This window comes from Haliotis asinina, chromosome 15 (genome assembly GCF_037392515.1).
Source record: "Haliotis asinina isolate JCU_RB_2024 chromosome 15, JCU_Hal_asi_v2, whole genome shotgun sequence".
Taxonomy (NCBI): domain Eukaryota; kingdom Metazoa; phylum Mollusca; class Gastropoda; order Lepetellida; family Haliotidae; genus Haliotis; species Haliotis asinina.
Genome location: NC_090294.1, coordinates 23,852,516 through 23,880,261, shown reverse-complemented (window position 1 = coordinate 23,880,261; position 27,746 = coordinate 23,852,516). Strand labels below are relative to the sequence as shown.

At 38.1% G+C, this 27,746-nt stretch overlaps 1 protein-coding gene across 5 annotated transcripts in view; it reads right to left on the bottom strand.

Annotated features, from left to right (window-relative positions):
- Positions 1-24,024, bottom strand: part of LOC137265357 (uncharacterized) — a 45,933-nt gene extending 21,909 nt beyond the window's left edge. For 3 of the 5 annotated variants that reach the window (XR_010954928.1, XM_067800746.1, XM_067800747.1), the window contains exons 1-10: positions 23,844-24,020; positions 20,300-20,391; positions 13,131-13,196; positions 11,565-11,613; positions 9,728-9,856; positions 2,578-2,609; positions 1,777-1,860; positions 1,197-1,238; positions 499-554; positions 314-350 (exon numbers count right to left, since the gene is read on the bottom strand). Coding sequence is in view for 4 of the 5 variants with exons in the window: in XM_067800746.1 (XP_067656847.1) it covers positions 314-350; positions 499-554; positions 1,197-1,238; positions 1,777-1,860; positions 2,578-2,609; positions 9,728-9,856; positions 11,565-11,613; positions 13,131-13,196; positions 20,300-20,391; positions 23,844-23,892 (636 nt within the window). In the remaining variant the exon portion in view is untranslated. Of the gene's footprint in view, positions 1-313; positions 351-498; positions 555-1,196; positions 1,239-1,776; positions 1,861-2,577; positions 2,610-6,025; positions 6,083-9,727; positions 9,857-11,564; positions 11,614-13,130; positions 13,197-20,299; positions 20,392-23,843 lie in introns of those variants that run through there. The other 2 variants (XM_067800745.1, XM_067800748.1) reach the window with 2 other exon arrangements.
- Positions 24,025-27,746: the final 3,722 nt, after the last annotated feature.

Sequence of the window (27,746 nt, the reverse complement as noted above, 5' to 3'; positions counted from 1 at the left end):
GTCCTCTTCATTTCATTTTATCAATGCAACCATAAAATGTTCAGATATACTTGTGACTCGAACACCAAACAGGAATGTTGTGACATGTACTAAACAGCAGGAATTCTCACTTAATTTGACTCAAACAAAATACCAAATGATCAAAAGAGACTACACGGCATGTGTATAAACATCAACTGATGTTCTTAAGCTGCCAATACCCTAATGACAGCAACGCCGACACCCAGGTCCATGTCACACTGATATCAATCAGAGAATTACACCTGCATGAGTGGAAGGTGAAAATACACAGGAATTAAGCGCGAGAACTTACAGCTTCTTCTGCTTCGGAAGATGATCCACTGTGACCTCTGAAATATATAATTACCATGGTTACATTCCGAACCAATAAATCAATTTCAAGTACAAACATTTATTTTTTATAAACAGAAAAATTGTTTACGAGAAGATGAATGATTATATCCAATACAGCAGTTGTTCAAGTTTTTAGAAACTCACTTTTTGTCTGATCTCCTCCCCTTCTCACCGGATTTCTCTCTCTTTGGCTTCTCATCCTGTGAGAACAAAAACATGCAATAAGTCCTCAAACACAAGGGGAGACAACTATGCCTAACATGTGAATCAAACTCAAGGGGAAACAACTATGTCTTACTAATGAATTAAGAGAGACATACTGAGATCTATCAGTATTTTGCAAATGTTATAAAACCAATCTTTAACACAGGTACAGATACAGCACCAATGGTCAATAGGTCATGATCAGGACACATCTTGGATCAAAAACCTCATGAGGGAACTGCAGAATTTTAGAATACTACGGCTACTAAAATATAAGTCTTATGCTCAACTGATCCCAAAAGAAATCTGTCAGACATTTGTTCATCTCTAGCTTTTATGCCTTGCCTTGTCAATTCACTGGCTTTATCAGACTACTAATTGGCCAATTTTGTTCATGATTTTGTCTTCTTTGTTACATTCAGTTACATTCTTGGTTGACAATGGTACAAACATCTGTGAAGGAACATTGCAACTTTATGGAAAAAAAAAAATATGCCTTTTAAAGACGAAATGTTCCTAATGCATCAACTTCTGGTCAGTAATTTCAGGTTGGCAGGTGTTGTTTTTCAAGCTTATCGCAACTACTGAATAAAGGACTCTGAAGTACAGAAATTACAGTCATCCATGCCAAACTGTACCTTCTGGTCCTGTTTCTCCAGCTTTTTCCTCTCTCGTCTTCTCTGCAAACAGGATATAAAACACACTGCTATAGTTAAATTCCAATACAACATATTAACAAAATCTGGTAATAAAAAAATGATTAAGTGAAACTTGTACACCTACTAATGCAAAGTTCATGAAAGATGAATGCCATGTTCTCCTGTGTTGTTCCAAATATCACCATCTACAGAAGCCATATATCAACCGATATTTCTTTGAAAATATAACTTCGCATAAATTTGCTCAGCTAATGCAATCTACTGATGAAACAACAATCCATGCTACAACTATGTTCCTGCACAAAGTGCTTAGTGTATGTCGTGCTGTCTAAGTGTCTGCCAGTCTGTTTGTGTTAGTTTCCTCAATGTATAGTACCTGTTTAACATCAAAAAACATGCTGTGAGCACATATCACTGACTTGAGTCTTAGAACAAGGATTCAAGATGAAAATAAAGTTTAAGACTCCCAGGGTCAAACTCTTCCTACAAAGAACTTTCCCAAAAATAAATGCTTATTTCAGCAAGTGTTCTTGCTTAGCTTGCAACATGGTGAACATACTTTCTTTTTGGCTTTCCGCTTCTCTGCTTTCCTTTTCTCTTTTTCTTCTTCTGTAATAAGTTCTTCAGCATTTCTATTTACCTCCTGAAAGATACAGTTTCATGTCACAAGAAGCTAAACTCACTGATCACAACACTGACGGACACTTTGATAAATGCAGATAGTACTACACGAATTGTTGGGTTCATTTTATGAATTGAAAAGATAGCGGAGTCTTCATAAACAAATTACTAAAGTGAAAAACATCAGTTACCTTGAGTTTACTGAGGAAGTTCTAAGTTTATTGTTTTACACTATACTCAGCAATATTCCAGCTACGTGACAGTTATGTACAATAAAGTCGAGACAAGACAATCCAGTGGTTGATATTGAGAACAATAATCCATCACGGTACTTTGCCTCCAAAAACAAAGTCATGAACCATTAAAATTAATACTATCAGCTGTGTTCATAATACTGCTTCTCTACAAACATAGAATAAAGTCTAAACAAGATAATCCAGTGGTTGATATCGTGAACAACAAACCATCACTGTACTTTATGAAACCAACAACAAAGTCACCAGCCATTAAAGTGAATACTATGAGCTCCATTCATAACATTGCTTCCCTAAAAAAACATTGAATAAAGTCTGGATAAGACAATCTAGTGGCTGATATTATGAACAACAAACCATCAGGGTTCTCTGGAAGCCAAGAACAAATTCACCAAGCTAGACAACCAATCCACTTTTACACATCTTAAAACAAACTGCTGTAAAGTCGACTTATGTATGTATGTCACGCATAACAAAACACCTACCTCAGCTGTTAGATGCCGCGAGTTGTCTCGACCTGCAACAAAAGAAAGCCACTATTCAACTGCAACAATAAATACATCAAACCCATTGGAGTGCATAGCTTAGTACTTGGATCAATGTTTATTGCAGGCTATTACCCAGGTAATCAATACACAAGATGTGTATGTCAAATATACAAACAATATGGGACAACAAAGTAATGCACCAGAAATTAACAAACAAGAATACTTTCGCTTCAAGAAAGTAATTACCAAATCCTGTTTACTATATAAACATCATTATCAAAGTATAACAGATCTGCAAGATTTTTCTTCGCCGGATCAACTTATATGTTTTTTAAGCCTTTAAAAGTAAACAATATCAACCTCATCAAGCTGAGATTTTATGCAATTGATAAATTTTATGCATCTGAACAACAATCAGATCTACTGTTTTCTTACTGAGTGAGTGAGCTTAGTTTCATGACACGGCTGCAATATCAAGCTAGGGGGCAATGAAATGAGCTTCACACATTGTACCCATGTCAGGAATCGAACCATCGGTGTGATATGTGAACTCTTTAACCACAAGGCCACACCACCCCCTACCCCTTTTTCTTACAAGATACTCATCACAAACACAAGTAAGAATTTGGGATGGGGCTGAGGGTCATATGATGAGGAATAAAACAAGAATCATCCGATGTCATATCTCTTGGTCCACCTCAATTCAGAAATGGAGCCTCCTTCTAATCTACATTTGGATCACTGCCACTGGATAACTTCAGTTCAGTGAAAAAAAACCAATACTGCTCTTGAGGATTTTCCAGTATTCCAAATCATCAAAGAGAACCAGTTTACCACAGGACTTATCTATATAAGGAAGCAAGCACTACTCTATTCTCAGTACAGTAACACTAACAAATGTGTCATTATGGAAACAAAGAATTTTAAAACTACAGAATACCTTCAAACGGCACAACTTCACAACTTATCTCAGAACTTCCACCATTGATCATAACTTCAAGTGGATTGATAATCCGAATGCATCTATGATCAAAGCCTGCTTTCAGCAGATTCAGAAACCACAAAGGGTGGGAATTCATTCTTAGCAAACACTACCTAAGCATGTCATGAGTAAGTATGGTTTTCACGTCACTTCTAGTTATGTTCCAAATATATCATGACATGGGACACCAGAAATAAGCCAGTGTTCCCGGTGGTTTTGAAAATTGCTGGTGGCTTATGTCGACAGGGTCTGAAAATTCCAGGTCACGTGCCTGATTTTGGCCAATCAGAGTCCCTATAGCAGACTGTGTCAAAAACGCGTCATTAGCAACCAATTTTTATCCAATAAAATCGCTTCTTACAACTGTGAAAATACTCTCGGCATGGGTACAGTCATATGGTTGATAATCGCAGATTTCGAACGATACCCGCCATCAAGCGAATCGCCTCGCATATTAGCGAGTGGAAAGCTTCTGATAACGGAAAATGGGCGACTATATATACCATTCAAAATATCTTTTTATGATAATTTTCTGATTACGTAAATATGACAAAATAAAAGAAAAGGCACAGGGCTGTTATGACATGTCACAATTGGAAAAAAACATTGCCATAAAGATGTTTAACTTTTATTTTGCATCGATTTGTTCCCCCAAAGAACCCTGTCAGTGTACGCCATTCCTTTTTACTACTGGAAGCCATTTTTTTCACTACGCATGCAATGATTACCACATTCTACAGCTATAAATAGATAATGGGGCATGGCAGTGTGCGACTGTCTGTATCAACCAATCACATGGCATGGCTTGATCTGCACATGCACAATGTGCTACAGCCTATATCTAGATGTGCCAATAGGTTGGTTTTAACTGAAATTATATCAAATTCAAAAGGCAACTCAATGCAATGAAGAATTTACTGGCAGCAGCTACCGGCAGCAGTTGAAAATACCAGATCATCCCAATTTTTATAGCTAAATAAACGGTAATTACCGGGGGACGGGAATACTATAAGCTTCATACATTGTAGGCACATGGGAATCAAACCTGGATCTTCAGCATGAAGAGCTAACGCTTAAACCATAAAGCTACCCCACCGCCACAGCATGTCATGAGTCATATGTACTTTTACTTTGTGCAAAGAGATGCTCTAACAAAGTATTCCATAGGACACTTAGTAAACATTCATGGCACACAAACATTTCAGATCTAATATTAATTCCATCACAGCTGACTTTGTAGTGCAATCACTGAGATGTGTGAAACTGGTTTTAAACTGGCTTTGTTCGTCTGGCCACAGAATTGTCCAAAATAGATTGTTTCATAAATAATGGGATACTAGATTATGTGTCAGTACTTTATCAGGTGACTTTATTATTTTCCAGCAACTGGTACGCATGGTTCAGACATTTTTGTTTACCATAACCTGATTATTTACCACTGTTCACCATGAAATAGCAGGACGCAACAAGACACTGAGTATCAAAGAATCAAACTCGGGTTGTCACCATGACAAGCAAATGCCTTAACCACTAGGCTACCCAACTGCTCTTGCAGCAGTGACAAATAATTACTACTCATTGAGGATTTGGAACAGAATAAATATGACAAATTACACATCTTCATGGCTTAGATTTTTAAAGCTCTTTTAGCACTAAGATAATTGTGCCATTAACTTAAGACTATCTTAGCCCTAAGACAGCTTTGAAAATCTAGGCCTAGTAGTGTATCTACTGACTTATATAAAAAAACAACACCAAAAACATGTTGAGCTCAACAATACAGTGATGGTGATTGCTTGTAGATTTTCTGAATCAATAAATATCATTCTGTATGCATTTTAATAACATCCAGCCCTCAGTCAAGGCAAACTGGATTCAACACTGCATGAATGATTAATAACAAATAGACTCAATACGAAGGCTGCCATCTTGAAGATGGTGTGCCAGCTGCAGCAACTGCACAACAAAACACCAACACTGTTCCATGACATGAACAGTAGTGTTTACTTGCTGACCTTACATACAAACTTCATAGATTCTCATAGCATCAACAATGAACCAAATGTCCATTAGTATCTTCATAATGCTGACTAATCATAAATGCATACGACCTTGAAGCACAACACTGACTTGAAAATAAAATACCAAAACATTTCCATTTCATTTCAATAAAATAAAAACTTAAAATCAGTGAGAAATTAACTACATATGCAGTAAATTAATGAGATTAAACTAAAGGTACTGTTGATAACATCGAACCTGGCTTTGCCAGCAAATCCAGTTGCTCATCATGTCAAAAAGATGCCCAGTCAGCTGAGTGGAACCTTGAGTTTTTTTCTATTAATTCCCCATCCAAAAATGACATGCAGTGGCCATTTTGACCAAATCCTCGCAATAGAATTGCTGCGGGATGTCAGGAATATATTAAGTCAAGAGGGAAAAACAAAAGAGAAAAACACCTACATATGCGATCATTGAGACGAACAGTACAGAGGCCTCCGTCAGTCCACATGTCCCAGTTCCTGCCCTAGCATTGTATACCGGATGCATGAGTTGGGTACATACTAATATAGTCCTTGCATTATTTATTGCTGGCATTTCAAGACAGCTTTGACATCAACTCTGTGTAGAATTATTGATCTTGAAATGTTATTTCCTATGTTTCACCTTTAAAGGATGGTGGATGGTCTTCAAAAACTGTAAGATCATTAATATGAATTGGCTGTGCAGAATGGTAACTGCCAAAGACTAACACATTCTGTCTCCTTCATTTGTATTTTTGGGAAGTATGATGATCTTTTCGAGTCCTGCAATCAACAAACATGTATAGTAGAAGATTCCCAAACACATGTATATCATCTGGATATGTTGTCAATATCAACAAGAATAACTAAGGCCACACAGAGAGCTGTTCAGACAATGAGCAGGGTCACCTTGTGAGTCTGGTCAGACAATGACTGCGGTCACACTGCAAGTCAGGTCAGACAATGACTGCGGTCACACTGCAAGTCAGGTCAGACAATGAGTGGGACCACACAGTGATTCAGGTCAGTCAATGAGTGGGGTCACCTTGCAAGTCTGATCAGACAATGAGTGGGGTCACACTGTGAGTCAGGTCAGACAATGGGTGGGGTCACACACAGTTAGGACACACAGTCAATTTAGTCAGACGATGAGTGGGATGGCACACAGTCAGGCCACATAGTGGTTCAGGTCAAACAGTAAGTGGGGTCACACAGGTGACATAGTAAGTCAGGTCAGACAATGAATGGGACCACACAGTGAGTCAGGTCACACAATGAGTGAATCACATGATGGATCAGTTCTCAGAAAGTTCCAGTAACCACCTGATCGTTATTGGTCTGCCTTTTATGGCGATATCCAGAACAGAGACAGACCCCCGAGTCTGGGCCATATTTGCAAAGATCAACTGAGATACCAAAATAGAAGAAAATCCCATGTGTACGCAAGTGAATCAGTATAATTCTACTACTTGGCAAACATGTACACAATAATCAGGTCTAGATGAAAAAAAGGAAAAATCAATACAACCCAGACTTCAATCAATATAACAAATATGCTGAGCACTATAGTGTATCCATGGTAACAATACAATCATACCATTGAAAATCTTTAAAATGAATGTAAAATTCAGAAAGTCTTACAATGTTCTTAGGATGCACTCTGTGTACTGAAGCTTGTAAACTGGACAGACTGATTGTTCCTTTAGGCCAGGTTTAATGGGCTGATGTCATGTTGATAACAGTATGCTCTGTTATGAACCAGATGTTTGTTCGTTGGTTGGTTGGTTGGTTTAACACCAGCCAAATAATGTAACCATGCATTGATCAAATGAACCAGTGATTGACTTCATATGACTCAGTGACTAAAGTACTGTCGCAAATAGAAAAATAACCCTTTCTTTTTACATTAATAACTACAGTTTATGCAGTTAATATGTGAAACATCTGTTAAACTAAGTTCAGCCTAACTACAGTCTCAGTGGCAAGGAGATAGGAAACATGGAAAGGACTGAGAAGAGGAAAGTTCAGAAATGCGTAATGTATGTTTTTTTTCGTTCAAGGCAATGAATTTGGAATTGACCATGGCTTTATGTAATTAGAGAATGATATTACATTACAAAGGGCACTTTGGAGGATAGATGTATCAGCAAAGATAACAATGATAATCTTTTAGGGGAATTTAACTGGGAAGCAAACTGCATGTCTTAACAATTTACAAGCAATTATTTGCCATTAATATGCCAATGTCATCTGCCGCTAAAGAAGAACAAAATATTGATGACATATTTACTACTTTTCATTTTTTGATCACATACAAGATGCCTGAAATGACTGGTGTCTGCATCACCAAGTGTAGGCTGACAAAATATTGAAGTCACTGGATGCAATCTTTTCTGAGATATCATGTTTACATAAGCTTGAAAAAAGGTCAAAGTGGTGTGGTGACCTTAAAGATAAGGTCAAGGTCACACAAATCCACTGGTGTCTGCATAATCCCCCGATTTAGGCTGTCACCAAATTTGAAAATACTGAGGGCAACAGTTCATGAGATATCATGTTAACATAAGTTTGAACAGTGGTTTTGCAGTGACCCTGAAGATAAGGTCACAGTCGCCCAAATCAGCTTGTGTTTAAGCTTGAGTAGTGTGTAAGTTCCCAATGTAGGCTGTCACCAAATTTGAAGTATTGAGTACAACAATTCATGATATCGTGTTAACAAGAGTTGGAATAGTGTTCAAAGTGTCAAGGTGACCTTGAAAAAAGGTCAAGGTCACCAAAGCAGGCTGTCACCAAAATTGAAGTCATTGGGTACAACAGTTCATGACATATTGCATTAACAAGAATCAGGACATATGCATGTAAGCACACTGCTGAACACATTGTTCCTCATTCCACATCGTGGTGGGGGATGATAATATCAGTTTTCATGTGGTCATGCAACTTATATATGTTGAGACATTTAATACCATGTGTGATTTAAACTTTTCTATGAGTATCATACCCTTTTACATATCTCCACATAAACTTCATGAAGGAAAGACATATCAGAAGTTAATCAACAGATGAGACGTATTCATCACACAAGAAAAAGCCTAAAATACCTTTGAGGTGACCCTTTGTCCCTGTAAGCAGCACATGCATTTCATGCAATGTGAGTGGATGGTCCATTGTCATACCTGGCTGAGCAACCAATTACCATCTACATTTTCTTCATTTATAACATACCCCTTTGTAATGAAAACCAATCATAGCCATTTAAAACTACGACTGTTTGTTAAACAACTTTTACCCTACTTCTAAGATTTAAATGAGCAATTGGCAAGGTAAAATTATGATGATTCGCAATGTTCACTTTATTCAATTTACCTTTTTGTTTAAAATGAACTACGTTTTCACTGCCAACAGACTATACCAAGGGGGCATTTATACACACCAAATTCTTTCATAATACTATAGTTAAACAGAAGTAACATGAAAGAATGAAGTGAACTTCTCTTGAGTTGAATAACACAGCATCCTCGATATCTCCAGGGTACATGTTCTGATAAATAGCCACCATACCCTGGATGCATCTACGGCTTGACTAGATAATTTTACTACCACCCTTTCCTGGCTCCGCATTCTCACAGTAGCCAGTCAGCTAAGCCACTGTTACAACAGAGTTTGCCAGTGTCAACAGAGATAGCATTCGTAGCTGTGAAGGTTTGTTAATAGTGTGACTCAGATTTGGGAGAAATCATACAGACAAACTGTCTAATCCAAACCTTTGAAAACACATATGCAAGAACTCCTTTTACCTCTTTCAGAGTTCCTCTGTATGATTTGTGTTGCCATGTTTAATCAGTAAGAAAATTTCAAAAGTGGAAGTGAGTTGTGACTGGTATACTCAACTTCCCAGCATAGAGACCTGATTGGATAAAAAGCTAACCAAGGGAGGTAATACAATTATCAGGCCAAGCTACAAATGCATCCAGGGTCGGGTGGCAAGAACTCCTTTTACCTCTTTCAGAGTTCCTCTGTATGATTTGTGTTTAACTAGTTAGATGCGGCCAGGGTTGGGTGGCGATTTATCGGAATGTATACTGCTCTGGTTTCAGCTGAACATTTTCCACACAGACAAAACAACATAATCCCACCATACCTTTTTTCTTCAGATCTTGTTTTAGCCTGATCTTGTCAGAATACAAGGGGTAAGGGATGTCATCATCAGAGTCATCAGTATCGTCATCATCGTCATCCGATGTGTCATACCCAGACCCATTGAGGGTACCTAAAACAAGAAAGAATGAATTATCTGTAAAAAAGGTTGCGAGATTTTGTTAGATCACAGGCAAACTGTAGCACAAATGGGTTGTGCAGCATAGAGAAAATGACCAGTCTTCTTACATGTGAGCGAAGCAAGCAAAGGTTGGCAATGTAGTTTCCTCGCTTCTGTTCAAAAACTATTTTTCATGTCAAAATGAAATATCACCACCATCAAAAGTATACACCTTTTTCTTCACTTGGTTGTGCTCCCACATTTCCAACCCCATGTTTTATAATTACTCACGCAGCTCATGGTAGATCAGACCATTCTTCGCCTCCATTCCCCTATCCAGCTTCCGGTTCAAAGGAGCAAAGGAACAGGAGGGTATTATTCCATATGGAAAACTTACAGCTACCCACCCCCCCATTCGCCCATTACACCAGAAGTGTTTTTATGTGGTATAATTATTACGAAAATTCTAACAATAGCGATGACAGATAAGACAAATAAACCCCAACAGGTTCATGATAAAATTAGGCAATATGGTATGTCTTTTTCATTTCTGCTTACTCTTGTTCCATCACTCCCTTCAGCCCGAAGTTGCCAGGGGTTATGGAGGCGAAGAATGATCCCAATACCACAAGTGGCGCTAAAAATGTTGAATAAAACATATTGCATGTGAGTAATTATTAAACATGGGGTAGGAAATTTGAGAGCACAACCAAGTGAGGAAATGGGAGTGTACCTTTGATGGTGGCGATATTTTATTTTGAAGCAAGGAAAGTATGTTGCAAACCTTTGCTCACTTCGCTCGCACATATGAAGACTTGTCATATTTTCTATGCTGTGCAACCCCATTTGTGCTACAGTTTGCCTGTGGTTAGATTTGATTTACTTGATTCCATGATGGCATCATTTTACACAAAATGTTTATGCAAGGAACTTCAGTGTGTCAATCAAAGGATTAAAGCAGCTCTTAACATTAATATAAAGGAACTGTCAGTGTTATTGTATAAGGACAGTCTGAACTGATGCAGGTCCCATTTATCACATTATTAACGAGACAGACAATGTGCCAAATACTTTGCAAACGTTTCCTATGGGCCAGAAAATTTGCTAGCCCACAAAATAATTCACAAGCCTGAAATTTGAATGTAGAAATTAAGAAAAAGATAACAAAAGGTAAAATACCATCATTTATCAAGGTACAGTTTTCACTTAAAGTGTATTATAAATTAACACACGGACAGCCTCTCACAAGCATACTTTCACAGTATCCATTCTGCCTGAATATGCCACTACACGTTATCTTGCTGCTACATCAGTGACATTAAAAAACAAGTTTCACATGTTGGCCAAAGAGGCACAAGAATCAAATGATCTCCTGGCATTCTTTGTTACTGCCATATTCTTCTAGACATTGAGTCTACTCTTGGTGTCAGTCATTGTGTTAACAAGTCTGATAAATGGAGTTTTACTAGCCCTTGGGCTAGCAGGCCAAGTGGCTGTTTCACACACTGGGTACAGTACTGACAAAGTTAGACATATGATCTTGGCAACTGGGATAACTGAGATTAAATGTTCTGTCAATATAATTAGCCTAACTGAAAGAAAAGACATAGGGCTGACTTTGATTTGAAAATAGAAACTGTATCTGATGCATATATGGGATGTAAATCAGTATTAAAAGCAATGTTATTGCCATGTATCAATGTGACTCAACTAAACTCACCCAAAGATTTCGAGAAAAATACTTCTTGAAACATCCGTAACATTTCATCCTGAAACAAAAGAGAACACAGGCTGGACAGGAGAAAAACATAGCATATAACATGAAAATGCAGTTACCTCCCTTGTCAATAGTCTAATTCCAATGAGCTGGTGTGGTGATGCATGTAGTCACATTAATGATGGAAGCTGAAATTGGGTTTAACCATGATAGCCTTACATTCACAGAGATAGTGAGTGCATGCACACGTTACTGACATCCTCTTCTATATTCCACACAAAAAGAAACAAAACTGTTTTTTTGTTAAGTTTTCCAATAAAAGACAAAAACGTGACTGCTTTCTTTTCTGAGATCTCATTTTTTTTCGAAACTTGCATTTTTTGGCTGTTTAGTATAGTAGTTCAGACAGGTGCTTGTTTTACAGAGCTGACAAGAATAGTGACAAGTTGCCATACTTTACTGAAGTACATTTACCAGTGACAGTCACTTTGATTCAGTATAAAGACAAGTTCTTGTTGTATCCTTTAAAGACAAATACTTAACAGTGTAACAAGTACCATGTTTAAAAACTTATGGGCATGAACAACCATGCAAGAAGACATTCTATCTACGGAGGCAGACCTACTACAGTTAAACCTCCAGCAGAAACAGTTGTGAGTAGATTCTACCTCTATTAGCACTATCCTACCCTCACCACAGCTGGGGACACCAAAAGTAGGCTTTAAAGTGCTTCAAGGAGCAACTCAAAAACAAATCTTTCAATTTATAAGTGAAATCTTAGTCAGAAGACTGCACCACTGGGATGGGGGACAAGACTGTATCCACACAGAGAAAATGTAGATTCCAGGTTAGATCTGGTTCTCAGATATCTGAGTCGATTGCAAGAGTTGAGTAAAGGGCTCAGGTGGCAAGACCTGTGTGTGTGCTTGTGTTTCGCATGTAATAATTTCTCCTGATGTGAATCATCTCATCCACTAATCCAAATATTTACAGAATGTCTTCACACTGAGATACCATTACCAAACGTGGTGTTAAAACACAAACAGGGCTTCAGAGAAGTTTTCAACATCAGGAGTACAAAATCATTTTTTTTTTCAATACAGGAGTACTGGAAAATTTTAAGAGCATATTTAGAGCACTGAATGGAATTTAATTGAGTACCATTCACCCTCGGTTTTGCTTCATATATGCCCAAAAATATATTGCTACACTTATCTACAAGTAAACAGGTCAATAACAATAAAACAATACTTTTTCAGATAAATACCACGCAAGCGAATCTATGACCGGACACTACTGCTGTGGTGTATATGTGCTGTTTTAAATTATCTCCTACCGCACTGCGCATATTCTTTATCCATATTTTTTCTCTGTACTCTCTAATAGCCCTCCATATTACAACACAGTTCCAGAGAAGGCTCACACACATAACATACTTAACTATAAGACAAAATGTGGATGCCAATCCCAATTAGTATTATCAGACCCATTTGAAACAGGAATGACATCAGTCACATAAAAATCTGGGAACATGACCTACAAATTGGCCAATCACAGAGTGGCACTTACCAGCGTCATGTCTGATTGGCTGTCTGTTTGCAGTCTCTTGTATGCATTGCTCACTTGTTTGAACCTCTGAAATGACAAGTGTTGGTATCGAAATAAGACACATGCAATAATAACAAACATCATTTAATATTACAGAACACTCTGTAGTATAGAAGAAGAAGGATTTACTTGTATATACATTGGACAAGGTAGTACAACAGAGATTTGGGTTAACATTTTAATACAACAACACTAACAGGTGAGGAATTCACATGTTCTATGAACTTGACAAAATTAGTTCTGATGTTAATACAACAACACTAACAGGTGTAGAATTCACATGTTCTATGAACTTGACAAAATTAGTTATGATGTTAATATCTGATGGTGCACATATGCTGTGAAGTGAATAATGATTTCCATGGACTGGTTTTGGAATGCAACACTGATCCATATCCTCACAGCATTTACAAATATAAACAATATGAATTTCATCCTCAACTCCTCTACAGTGTTTACATAACACGATATCATCATTGCAAGAGGCAATACCTCTTCTAACATATATGCATTTCCAAGGACAAACATAGCTGCTAGTTGTATTGGTATAATGATTAGTTGTTAATTCTGTTATCAAGTGTTTATTCATGGATGGAGAGAGGTTTTTGCTGCTTTTAGCAATATTTCATGGAGGGGGGACACCAGGAATGGGCTTCACACATTGTACCCGCGTGGGGAATCAAACCTGCATCTTTGGCATGATGAGCAAACACATTAACCATTAAGCTACCATTCATCCCATATACTTATCGAAATAAACCACTAGCAAGTCATTACTATCATGTTTATCACTGACCCACTACGTAGGCAAAGGTGTGGTCCTCAGAAAACAATGAAAAGAATATTTTCAGGAAATACCATCTCATTTGATATTCATCGAAACTGTTTGAAATTTAGCATATTTCAGAATTCAATTTCTGAGACACATATCACTGTTTGATCACAGTTGATCACTGGATTGTCTGGTCCAGGCTTGATCATTTACAGACAAATGCCATACAGCACTATTGCTGAGTGCAGCATAAAACTAAAGTCACTCACTCACCCAAACCTCAAGTATAGTCCAATGTGAAACATCCTACAGTTATAAGCATTTTGAATTTAATGACAGCATGTACAGTGTGGGAAAACACATGCCCAAGGCTGTATAACGTAATTTATAGAAAATCTCCTGCCTCTAACTGCCATAAGAACGAAGTTAAACTTTCGTTTATTGTTATATCACCTTGACATTCAACCTCAGCCATAAGCTGCCTACTGATCATACAACATATTTTCTTGAGTATATAATACCAGTTTAGATATATGTCATGTGCACAAGCTGTGACACCTGGAAAATAGCACAGAATATTTGTCATCCAATCACATCCTCATGCCATTTGTCTCTGAGCAAAATCACTGTCAGATGTTGAATTGCTAAAGGTTTCCTTTTGAGTTAATATTACATGAAATACAACTGATCTTGTAGTATTAGGGGCGAAACAGTATACCACTATGTTACTAGAACCACAGTATTTTGCCTTAGGTTCGGTATACCGTAATGCAATCCACAAATTCTGTATTTTCGGTTTTCGTACCATCATTATATTAAGCTTTGAAAATTTTTTCTGAAATGTCTAGAAATTGAATACCTTTGCTAAAATATATGCATTTCTTTGCTCAATGGCCACTATATTCCTGAGGGTAAATTTTCATATACAGAACCGGAGACCTTGAACCGCAATACACACAGTACCATGGAAAGTACCATTTCACCCCTATGTAACAGTATGTCCTGTATTTTGTTTGAAGAATATTTCTGGACCATGATCTTTGTAGACACAGTTCATTTACAGACAGGGGAAACAGTCCTTGCACTGTGATGTAGAACACCCAACTAATGGTTAGAATTACAAAAAGGCTATTTCAATTAGCTTTATTTCAAGCTAAATCAGTTCACTTATCTCACCCATAACAATAACGAACACCATAGCATCATTTATACTCTGACTTATTACTTTTATTAGCCAGGCATCATATTCATGAATGTAGATTGCAAATTTCTTTTAAGGAGTGCTTATACAATGTAACTGACACTGCAAGTTGCAGTCATTAATGAGAATTTTTTTAGGTAAATGTCTGACCCTTGCTGATGATTGACAGGATACTCAGTACAGATGCACTGATGGATTGTCAATAATTCAGACAGTGGAAAAATCATGAACTGTTTATTCTAAATGTTCACTTATTCATAACTTCTATTTATAACTTCGATTCACTTCTATAACATAAGTAAGAACACCATTCACACGGTGGAAGAAGGTTTCACACACAGGTATATATACAAAATTGCAGTCTGATTATAACACATAGTGCATGACAGACTATGTGAAAAAAAAAATGACAACTGGTCAACGCCAAACCTCTAAAATCATTGACACCATGCTAACTGAAGTGAAGACAAATAAATATAGAAAGATCAAACCTGTGAAGCATATTTGCTAATGGGAAGACAAGGTTGATGTCATAAACACTAATTTCAATGATCAACTTGCACCAGCTGCAGCATTATCACTTATAGGGGATGGAGATCAGGTGCAACTGGTTAAACGTGGCATTCAGGACTGTTGCACATATATAGCACTGGGTGTGCACAGTGATATAGGTTTTCAGTTTCCCAGAATCTTGTCACTGAAGATGAGGGAGAGACATAAACAGAGACAGAGCAACATCTGGACTGCCATAACAAAGAAATGGCATATCACAGAGAGCGAGAGACAGAGAGTAGGTACCAAACCAAAGACCTTATGCTATCTCTGCAAGCTCTTCACTAGTCTTCATTTTAGGAAGCACAATAAAGTAAATGCCAAATGCTCCAAGAAAACTCCTTGTCTGAATATAAAGTCTGTTTTCTTGTGAATACAAGCCTTTCTTATTCAGTTAATGTGCATTTCACAAGACTGGTATTCACCTTCAACTAGGATAGATTCCATAAGATAAGGATAATCAAACATCAATTGTACAAGCTCACAAGTACAAATGTAAATCCAGTTGCTGTATACAATATTAATCCCTAAAAAGCATTGGCCTTATTTTAACATGCCTATCAGCATCAGAATGCAGCTATGCATTTCTTGACATAACCCTGATTATTAGTCACATAAAGACTAATGAAGACTAGTTGGTTCATCAGACTCAAGAGCCCTGCTTATCTCGAGGACCCTGTTAACATTATGCACTGTTTAAACTTAAGTGGATATCAGGCATGCTAATAAATAGCTCTTTGATGTATCGTTAATGTATTTAGAGACGCCAACCTTAATTGAAGCTTTGGAGTAGGGTAAAAAGTATCAGTGCCTCGATACAGGCTCTCTCTTCAAGGGCTAGATGTAAAACAGATACACATAAAGAGGATTTAGAGTCAAGCCTCAGACAGCATCACTATTACCTCTATTTATTATGTTTTACAGATTAAGAAAGAAATGCAGCAGAGAGGGTTTGGGGGATCCTGGCACAGTCAGGCGGGTAAGGCTCATCATCAGCTCAGGGCCCTCGCCCCCTCTACACACAGCCCAGACAGCGAATGGGACTTCTCCCAGTTGAACCCACCAGAACTTTCGCGAGAATATGGAGGCCCCCGCAACACTTCAGCCTTCTGCATTACCCAGATTGTCGGAAGGGCTGTGCTCCCGGTGGAGAACATGGGCACTCTCCTGATCTTCACCAAGAATTGAGGAGGTACAAAACCAAGGGCACCGAAAACTATGGGGAGCCTGACGACAGTGTACTTGGGATGCACGTGAGACATTTCAAAGGCAAGGTCTGCATATTTATCATGCTTATCCTGAACCTTGCCAATCACGCTACTTAAGGCCTATTCTACACCAGGACCTTCACCAGTCGCCAAAAAAGGCGACTAACAGGATCAAGTGGTCTGGATCACTGACTTGGTTGACACTGACACGGTTTCATTGGTTCGAATGGCAACAGGTGAAATTGATTTCAGCTGAAACTAAAGTCATCAGAAGAAGACATATCCCCCTGGCCCCCACGGATGACAAACCATCTGACAGTTACTTATTGTTTTTTTAGACTAAGTTTGAATTGTTTCCATGGAATGCATGAAAAATATATTTGAAAAATATGTATTTGTAATCAGCAAAGTCACCATTTCAAGATCTGTCTCCTATATCTGCCAAGATCTGTTGAAAGATATGAAATGGTTTTCGAGTTGTGTTTCGGGAACGAAGCCCATTCCTCCATTTTGAGACTAAGTCTCAAACGTTTCCATGCAAACCGAGAAAATAAGAAATAAAAAATACCTGTAAATACCAAAAGGCACTACTTTGGGGTCTGCCACACATACCTACCAAGTTTTAATGACAGATATTTAGAAGTTTTTGAGTTCTGCTACGGAAATGAAACACACTTCTCACTTTTACGAGTAAGTCCGAAACGTTTCCATAGAAACCAAGAAAATAATAAATCACAAAAACCTGTAAATACCAAAAGGCACCACTATAGGTTTACATTGATATATCTACTAAATTTTGCAGAAAAATATTGAACGGTTTTTGAGCTCTGCTCCGGAAATTCAGGCCATCCCTCCATTTTGAGATTAAGTCCAAAACGTTTCCAAGGAAACCAAGAAAATAATAAATCACAAAAACCTGTAAATAGAAAAAGGCACCACTTCAGGTTCTGACTGATATGTCTACCAAGATTTGCAGAAAAATATTGAATGCATTTTGAGTTCTGCTCCGGAAACGAACACTCCTCTCACTTTTGAAACATTTCCATGGAAACTGAAAAAACAATAAATCACAAAAAACTCTGCATAGCGAAAGGCACCACTTCAGGTTCTGATTGATATATCTACCAAGTTTTGCAGAAAAATATTGAACGGTTTTTGAGTTCTGCTCCACAAACGAAGCCCACCTCACCACAAGACTAACACCAAAATGTTCCATGGAAAAACAAAAAAAACATTAATGCCAAAAATCTGTAAATGGCAAAAGGCACAATCATAGGCTGAGATTACTATATCTATCAAGTTTGGTCTAAAAATATTGAACGGTTTCTGAGTTATGCTCCAGAAACAAAATGATTACGGATGGACGGACAGATTGACAGATGAGGTGTTGACTATATCCCCGGATAATAAAAATGCCAAAATTCTGTAAATAGCAAAAGGCACAACCATAGGTTGAGATTATTATATCTATCAAGTTTGGTCCAAAACAGTTATGCTCCGGAAACAAAATTATTACGGATGGACAGACGGATGAGGCGTCAGCTATATCCCCTTGCATTACATGCCGAGGGGAGATAAAAAGCTGGACGTCTGGGGGGCCACAGACCCCAACAGGGTCCAGGATTGATTCATTTGCATGTAAATCTGTGGCTTGCCATGGATTTGCGGAAAATAGCCATCCCTGAGAACAGCGAATGTTCTACAAAATTATCTTCTCTTAGCCGTGCCTGATGGGAGCACACACACACACACATATATAGCAGATTGAACAAGTGGATAGTCATGTTTTATTCATGTTTATCAGCTCACCATGTGGCTGACAATCATCCAATCAATAAGCTACAAATATGCGTTACCTGCATAGGTGCTACAGTGTTATTATACTGACAAACATAGTCACTGTCTCCTCACTGAAATAGTCAGGTCACAATGACCATGTCTTACCCTGACTGAATGGCATTCAGGGGCATCAATAGTTCCTAGCATTTCATTACACCTTGCAAAATTCTAATAAACAAAATAAGGACACAAAAAATATTGAATCATCATTATTTCTCATAGGGCTTATTTCCAGATAGACTATCAGTCTTACTTAGTCTCTAAATATAATTACTTTTTATAAAAACATACAATTCCTTTTAAATTGAAATTGAAAAGGAACTCCAGAGAGATGCAAGACTCAGATCTTGAAGCAGACGAAATCTAGACTTGTTCATTTAGACCTTTAGCACTACAGAGAGAGCTTGGCTGAAGGGAAAGTAATGTGGTTCAGGGACTAGGAGAATAGTTTCCAGATAAACATGACAACCATATACAAGCAACTTTTGGTTTTAAACCACTCATAGCATTGGTCCAGCAACATCACATTCACAGCAAGGGACACCAGCGATGGGCTTTACACATTGAACCCATGGGAGGAGACGAATCTGGGTCGTCAGTTTGACAAACAAGAACTTAAACTACAAGGCTACCACCCCTAACCACATGAGAAAAACTTGCAAGTTTGTCCCTTATAATGAGAGAAAGTAACACTGAAACAATATTTACACCTGGAATGCTGCCTGGCCTGCAACAGCTGGACTAAAACCAGCAATATATTTCTTTCTTCTGACTCGAATCTGAGTGTATTTGTGTTTATCTAACATACTGAATTACTTTCTTTTGGCCATTGTAAGTTTTATACAATTTAAAGTTGAAATAACAATGTAAGTTTCTGAAGAGTCTACGAGGCTTATGAGAAACCATGGTACAATGGGCACTAAATAGCATGGTAAATTCACTGTAACTCTACTTTATTTTCTAATTTAAACAAATATGTTAGCTGTTCAGTTTTAGTTGTTATAAATACTGAAATGTGTGCACCTTGTTAGAAAAGCTCCATTTTCATATCAGGTGTCTGGGTGCCAGTTTATAAGAAGTGTTAGCACAACAACCATATGGCCTCAATGGGCTGAGGCTCATTTACTGTAGATATAATGTGTTTATAAATTTCAACATGCAAAAAATGTCACCACATTAGTTAAAAACACAACATAGGTGTAAATGAATGGAAACCTGTTTTCATCATTGTTTCACACATTCTTTTACTGTACATTTATGTCTTTATAAATACTGGTATTCTTATTAAAACATGACAATATGTTGCTGATGTATAGACACCTCCCACATATATTTAATTGTTTCCATTACTGATGAGTTTCCTGGACGATTAGGGTAAGAAGTGAAATGATTTGTCAGTTGGCTTTCCGGATATACAAACATTCTTTGGGTGCAGTCTGAAGTATATCCTGCACTGCCAAGCATCATCTAGAAATACAATTTTATAAAGAAATACTAATCATAAAGAAACACTGGTTTTCTAATATAAAAAATACCATTTTCATAAAGAAATACAAACCCTGACTGCATCAGCGGAATTGCCGTGTTTCTCAGGATGCCATTTAAGAGCTAGTCGCTTGTAGCTAGTCCTGATGGAATCCTGGTCAGCAACTGATAAACAAACATATGAACAAATGCATTAAACATACAAACATCATGAATAAACATATCAAACATACATAATGATAAAGCATATCAATACCATACCTGGATGTATCAGCGTCACAAACATACCTGTCATCATCACCAACATACAAACATCGCAACATGATCAATATGACTGAAAATGAAATTTTATTTTAAAATATTTAAACAAAATTGTAATATGTACATGTTAGTAAGTCCTGAACAGTAGTGAATCTTTGAACACTTAATTACTGTTCAGTGAAATCCTGAAGTGATAGTTTAAGATTTCATAACTAGCGAAAAAAACAAAAAAAAGCATGGGCATATTAACAGTGTTTATCATGATGTGTATCAACCTGTGTATCTGACTCCCGAAGGCATGTCCATGACTCATGACACCAGTGAGTCATGATGACTCCTACCTATTTATACCAATGGCAAACACTGACTGAAGTTGACTCTCCACAACATGTCCATGACCAGGGTCTCCAGTGTGATGAGCCAACACTTTAACCACTGGGCTACACCGTTGCCCCTCCATATAATAAAAACAATGTATGTCCACAGACATTTCACTGCATTTATCTCCTAAACATGCCTTTCACATGATTGCCATCTAAAGTCGGGATTTCATCAGCCTTGACAATATATCACACCACATAGCAATAATGTCATTTAATTTAATGTATGTGTTGTGAAACACTATTTAACTGAAATTAAAAAATAGAGAAGATATGGAATCGACTAACATACAAGGTTGTAAACTGAGAGCGAAAATCAAGGGCCCTTATCATAAGCACTAAACCCAATACATAACTGCTCAAGGATCAGGAACTACACGTGGATTAAATCATACACGATGACTATTCATGTCAAGGCTCACAGCTTCTACCAGTGCAGATACTGTACATCTTTCATCAAGCAACAAGTTTCACTCCACAAGAGCCGACTGTTAACTGATCACTAAACATCTGCTACAAAATTCCATCCACATTACAACAATCCCTACCATGGTTATTTATAAATATTGATCTGTCATGAGTATATGTATCATAATCAACTTATAAATCAGGTACAAACTTCATAGTAAGGAGCACACATATCCGGTTAAGAATTCGGTCAATTCTGGTCACTGAAATAGCTTGGTAATTGCAAATGACAAAACTTTTGAATTGCAGTCATGAGACTAAACTATCAGTCTTATACTCCTAGGTCACAATGACTTATTACCTTTCCTTTTGCCATGCTATTGCACTGCAAATCTATAAAGATTGAAACAATATCATGCATTTTATCTGGCCCCTGGAAGATATCATAATATTCCTGGTAGACACTGTGATCCAATACAGCAGAGTGTCATTAGTGACAAATTGTCTGAATACAGTATGCCACTGGTTGGTAGGAGAGCATTAAAGATTAATCACCCATTCATCAGAATGCAGATGCATCTTGCATAGTATGGACCAGTGGTTAACATGGCAGACTTGTGGCAAATGGTTTGCTGACTTAAAAAGTTAAGCTTAACGATCTGCCTGTCCTTGGATGATTATCCTTCAAGAAAAAAGTTCCTTTATCAGTGAAGATAAGAATGTTCATATTTACAAACTGGTATTCTCTGATAAAAGGCACTTCATTTCCATGATTAAGTCTTAGCCTTCTTTGATTAAAAGTTACCTTTTACCAAGTTTATGTCGAAAGTACCAATACCGTGAATCATCTAGGTATAACTGACAGACTGAGTTTGGTCTAACACTGCATTACATGTTGTAGCGTGAGTGAGTGAGTTTAGTTTTACGCCGCACTCAGCAATATTACAGCTATATGGCAGCGGTCTGTAAATAATCGAGTCTGGACCAGACAATCCAGTGATCAACAACATGAGCATCGATCTGCGCAATTGGGAACCGATGACATCTGTCAACCAAATCAGCGAGCCTGACCACCCGATCCCGTTAGTCGCCTCTTACGACAAGCTGAGTCGCCTTTTATGGCAAGCATGGGTTGCTGAAGGCCTATTCTACCCCAGGACCTTCACGGGTAACATGTTGTAGCAATATTCCAGCAATATCATGGCAAGGGACACCAAATATGTATCTAGGTGAAAATACAGACACATAGCAATACATACTGGTCATAAGATATGGCCATGTGGACAAAGTGTCCAACATGGGTGATTTGTGTCAGATTTGGTTGATTGCAGGCAACTGTAGCTCAACAAATTTTACCTCACAATTCCAATCAGTGGATTGCCTACCCATACAGGTATGGTCTCAACTGGGCAACAGAGAGCTGGCATACTGCCAAGAGTACCTTTTAAGAACTAAACCCACTTCCCATCCCCACCCACCTCAAATAGATCATATGTCCATATACTGTCTTTCATCAAACTGCATTTGTACTGCAATCTCTTCATTTGTCCTAAAATCACTCCTACTGGCTCATTCAAAACTTTTCTAACAGATAAATAAACAAGATATGATTGCTTATGGTTGATATATTAAAAACTGTTTGGCTTAAGAGCAAATGAACCAACATATTTCTTTTCTTTGCATATTTCCTTTGTTGCTTGATCAAAGATAATATGTATCACACAGGCCTTCACAAAAAGGATCCATACATGTTCACACTCTCAAAACAGAAAGTAAAAGTTCACACATTAACTGGAACAGACATGTGACTCACTGATCTTATTAGCATGTTACTGTACTGATGAAAGCACACTTAAATGCATATTAACACTCAACCATAAGGAACAAGTCATAGAAGAAAGCAAAACTTTCATGGTAGGAGCCTCACCATGTGGCAAGGTTTTTGTGCACCTATTATCACCGTTAGATTTAATCTATAAGGATGTGATCTTAAGCCCAAGCATGTTTATCCCTTCCTCTGATCACAAGAGACTAATAACTATTAGTCAGTGTTTATAATAAGGAACTTATGATACCCGGATAATCTAACAGAGTAACTGTGGACAAAAATAAAGCTTATGCTACCACAAAATATCCCACATTTCTCACTGACCTGGATGTTTCATACTGTGACAGTTACAGACAAAGTACAGAAATCACTTGGTTAATTCAAATTTTGGATTCTGAACTACACACTTGTCTGATTAAACAGACTCTATACAGATTTAAATGACAGCGTGATCGTGAAAACCATGAAAAGTTGCTAACGTTGTCTTGTACTTTGTGGTGCCATTGCCGACACAGACAGAATATACTGTTGTCGGTTTCTTAATACGGGAGGACAAACATCACTTTACTCATCACATAATAAAAGATATCTACATAATTTCGTACATATTCTCACTATGCCGTTTTCTCAACAAACACTCAATTATTACTTTCCAATATTGGCGGGGATTCCCGTAATTTTGACAACGTTGACAGATTTCGCTTCAAACATACTTGTTTTGAAACAGCGTATGTGCTTACCAACAGGTAATTCCAGTAGCTCAAATGCCTCGACTTTAGAAAGAACCATATTTCAATAGCGTCAAAATTTCTTCAACTTCATAAACACATCAAGTAATATCCAATGAAACTGTCAACAATCACCAATTCCTTTGGCAGGTGGCCGCCATATTGGTTCATGGGCAATGGTCACGTGATATACAAGCATTTTCTCGCGAGAACAAATGGGATCAAAACATTAACACGTGCTTTCAAGAGATGCCTGGGATGGAGCAAGAATAGAGTGCTTCGAGCACCCCACTATTTCGTTACATAATTTATTCATCTTTGACGCTTTGGTTTTTGCAGCGTCACAATTGGCATGTGAACTGGTTATCTATGTCAGTTATTATGACATTTGAGAATATCCTATTAATGTATTTCGATATTGTTAGGAATTCAGTGGTTTTACGGAAAGGTGGCAGATATTTTGCTGTATTCATTTATCTGCACATTTCAACTTATGATATGATTTGTATTTTCAATTATTGTGTGTAAATATGTACATTCTCTTTTTAGGTCGGCTTGTTCGTTGAAGCTCCTGGATGATTGAACCCAAACAGTCTGTGACAATCCGAATTTGTCATCCAGTAAACGTTCAGGAAATTAACTGTTTTGGAGGCAGAATCATAATTCTTAAATTCATCTTCATCTAATGGTTACCTCAGGTTTGCGCCACGACGTGGGGCCTGTTTCCAGTGAAGGCATGGATACCTGTTCCGACAATCCCCCCTTCAGCTCGACCGAGCGTTAGTCAACCTTTTTGAGGGACTTACGTCACGTTGCTTGTGGTAAGTCCAGTTTGACCCTAGCCTATCTTCCTGTGATGTGAATTCCAGGTGCTGTAATGATAACATTACAGTGTAGGCATGGATGAAATATGAATATGTCGGTCATACAGGCAGAAGGAATACAGCGTTACCTTTCTGACGTCCGTCTCCACTTCACTGCCCAGGTCGTCTCGGGGCTCTTTACTTTTATATCAACCTTAACGTTCTGCAGGCTGAACCTCAGAAGATGAGGCAACAATTTATAAAGTCCCTGTAATACAACAACAATGGCAAGATCCATTCATCGAAATGTTCCCAGCAACACCTTTTACGGACACTCTCCATAAATAACTCGCATTATTATAAGATTGTTGAGAATAGCAGTGCTCTCAATGGGCAGTATTGTTGGAAGATATACGACAGCATTAATTATTTCAGGAGTATAGTAGGCCCCATTAGCTCTGTATAATACCCATTCACCTATACCGCTGACATCCCGGATCAGGGTAATCTGTCGATAGATATTTAGGGAAGCTTTTCCTATTCCCTCCGGCTTATACCCGCTATTGTAAGTAGCAGTCTTACTAAATTACACAGTGAATTGTCTTAACATCCTTGAAGTGACCGTTTGTGCCAAGTCTTTTTCAGCGTGGAAAGCATTTATAGAACTTGGTTATGAGGTAAAGGAGAGAAGATTTATAGCTACTATTAATTTTGGTTTGGATGTTGTTTAACCCAACACTCAGCAATATTCCAGTTACACGACGGCGGCCTGTAAACAATCGAGTCTGAACCAGAAAATCCAGTGATCACGTGCATCGTTTTATACAATTGGGTGTTTACCAAATCACCCAGCCTGACCATGCACCAGATCCGGTTGTTCTCCTCTTACGACTAGCATGGGCTGCTGAAGACCGGTTCTTACCAGATCCCCCCCCCTGGTCACAAGCATTGACTGTCAGGATGGATGCATAATTGACATCGATTATGCCCAAATATGTATGAATCTCACTGAAGGAACATCGAGAAGACATGTCTAAAACTTGAACGTTTATCAGCTTCCTGTGTATGAGTTTAGTTTTGCGCCGCACTCATCAATATTCCAGCTATATGACAGTGGTCTGTAAATATTCGAGACTGGACCAGACAATCCAGTGATCAACAACATCAGCATCAATCTGTGCAATTGGGAACCGATGACATGTGTCAACCAAGTCAGCGAACCTGACCGCTCAATGCCGTTAGTCGCCTCTCACGACAAGCATAGTCACCTTTTATAGCAAGCATGAGTTGCTGAAGGCCTGTTCTACCCCGGGACCCATGTGTCTACGAAACTGTAATGTATTGTGAAGGGGATTATAAATCTTACGTATAAAACAGCCTGATACATACTCCCAGAAATGAATTTGTTTTTCTGGATTATCTTGATTAAAACAAATACTACAAGAAAGGAAGAATGAGATCAGAACAATTATTTCACGCACGTCACTGCATAAAAGATGAGTGACCGAAAACTGTAAGCTTTAGTCTTTGATTGTGTCAATAATTTCATTGCTTTCTTTGGATTGAGGACTGAATGGTTAATTTTACGTATAAAATACCTTACGTAGAATTCCTAGAAACTATCTTCTTTAAAACAACACTTCAAACTAATCAATCAAGAAATACTAATTAAAAGGAGCCCAAAACAATTACTTCTGGGCTGAGGCAATCTAGACTTGCCATATGAACTACTGTATATAGACTGGAAATGAACTCTTTTCGTAATCATTCTCCTGAGTGCAGGAGGAAGATCGACACAGAAGGAAGTACATGGTAAACAAGAAAAGTCGGATATGGCAATTCCTTGAAATGGAGACCACTCTCAGATAATGTGTTATGATATGGACAGGAACATTATGTGACTTTGTATATATAGACGTAATTATTGCCAATTATGTCATTTGTCCGACAAAAATGTTTTGTTCCTTCATCACCCCTTGTGTATCTAATGACCCCATCTAAGTAAGTGAGGTTAGTTTTACGCCGCACTCAGCAATATTTCAGCTATTTGGCGGCGATTTGTAAATAATCGAGTCTGGACCAGATAATCCAGTGTTCAACAACATGAACATCGATCTGCGCAATTGGGAACCAATAACATGTGTCAACCAAGTCAGCGAGCCTGACAACTCAATCCAGTTAGTCGCCTCTTACGACAAGCAGAGTTGTCTTTTATGGCAAGCATAGGTTGCAGAAGGTCTATTCTATGCAAATGTAAAGTTATACGAGAAAGAGTCAACGGTATAGGAAGATGATAACCTTGTTTATCATTAGAGGGATGATCTCAATCATTCAATTATAACTTTGCTTTGGTCATATTTGCGCACCCTCCAAGTACCCCACCTGGATCTGCCTCTTGGATAAATCTGTACCTGTCCCACTTTTGATCACTGTGGCTGGCAACTTCCGGTCGTCTCGCAAAGAATAAGAATCTACACCAAACGGGGGAAAGACCTTTAACATTAACGTCGTCATTTAACTCGAGGAAAGCGTGACCATGAATTTTGGTTTCAAGTATGTCCAGAGACTCTACTCTACTCAGTCCACAAATTCACAATTGCCCTTCATGTGTTCTGAAGAACGGCTGTTGGATGCCCAGTCAGAGCCTCAAGGCTCGAACATCTGTAATTCATTGTCAAAGAAACATTTATGTGTTAGACTATTGTGACAGAGGTAGGACATTGACAACTGTGTTTGGACATTATTAGGATCTTGATTATCTTGCTGAGTTGTGTTTACATAGTGCCTTTGTTCAGGCAGTCGAGAGTGTATCGCTCCCAAACCGGATGTCGATCATTTCTCGGAAGTGACCCCTGCCACGTCAAGGAAGCGACTGACTTGTAAGGAAAATGCTCAAGAGTTACAACGTCCTATTATTAGATGAATTTTCTTTATTATTGTCGTTGTTTTCGTGACCTTCCGACGGTTCATGATTTGGCTCTAGTACCCGTGAAGACCCGGATTTGAACTGATCTTCAACAACCCATGCTTGTCGTGAGAGGCGACTAACAGGATCGGTTGGTCAGGCTCGCTGACTTGGTTTGCACATGCCATCGGTTCCCGTAGATCTAGG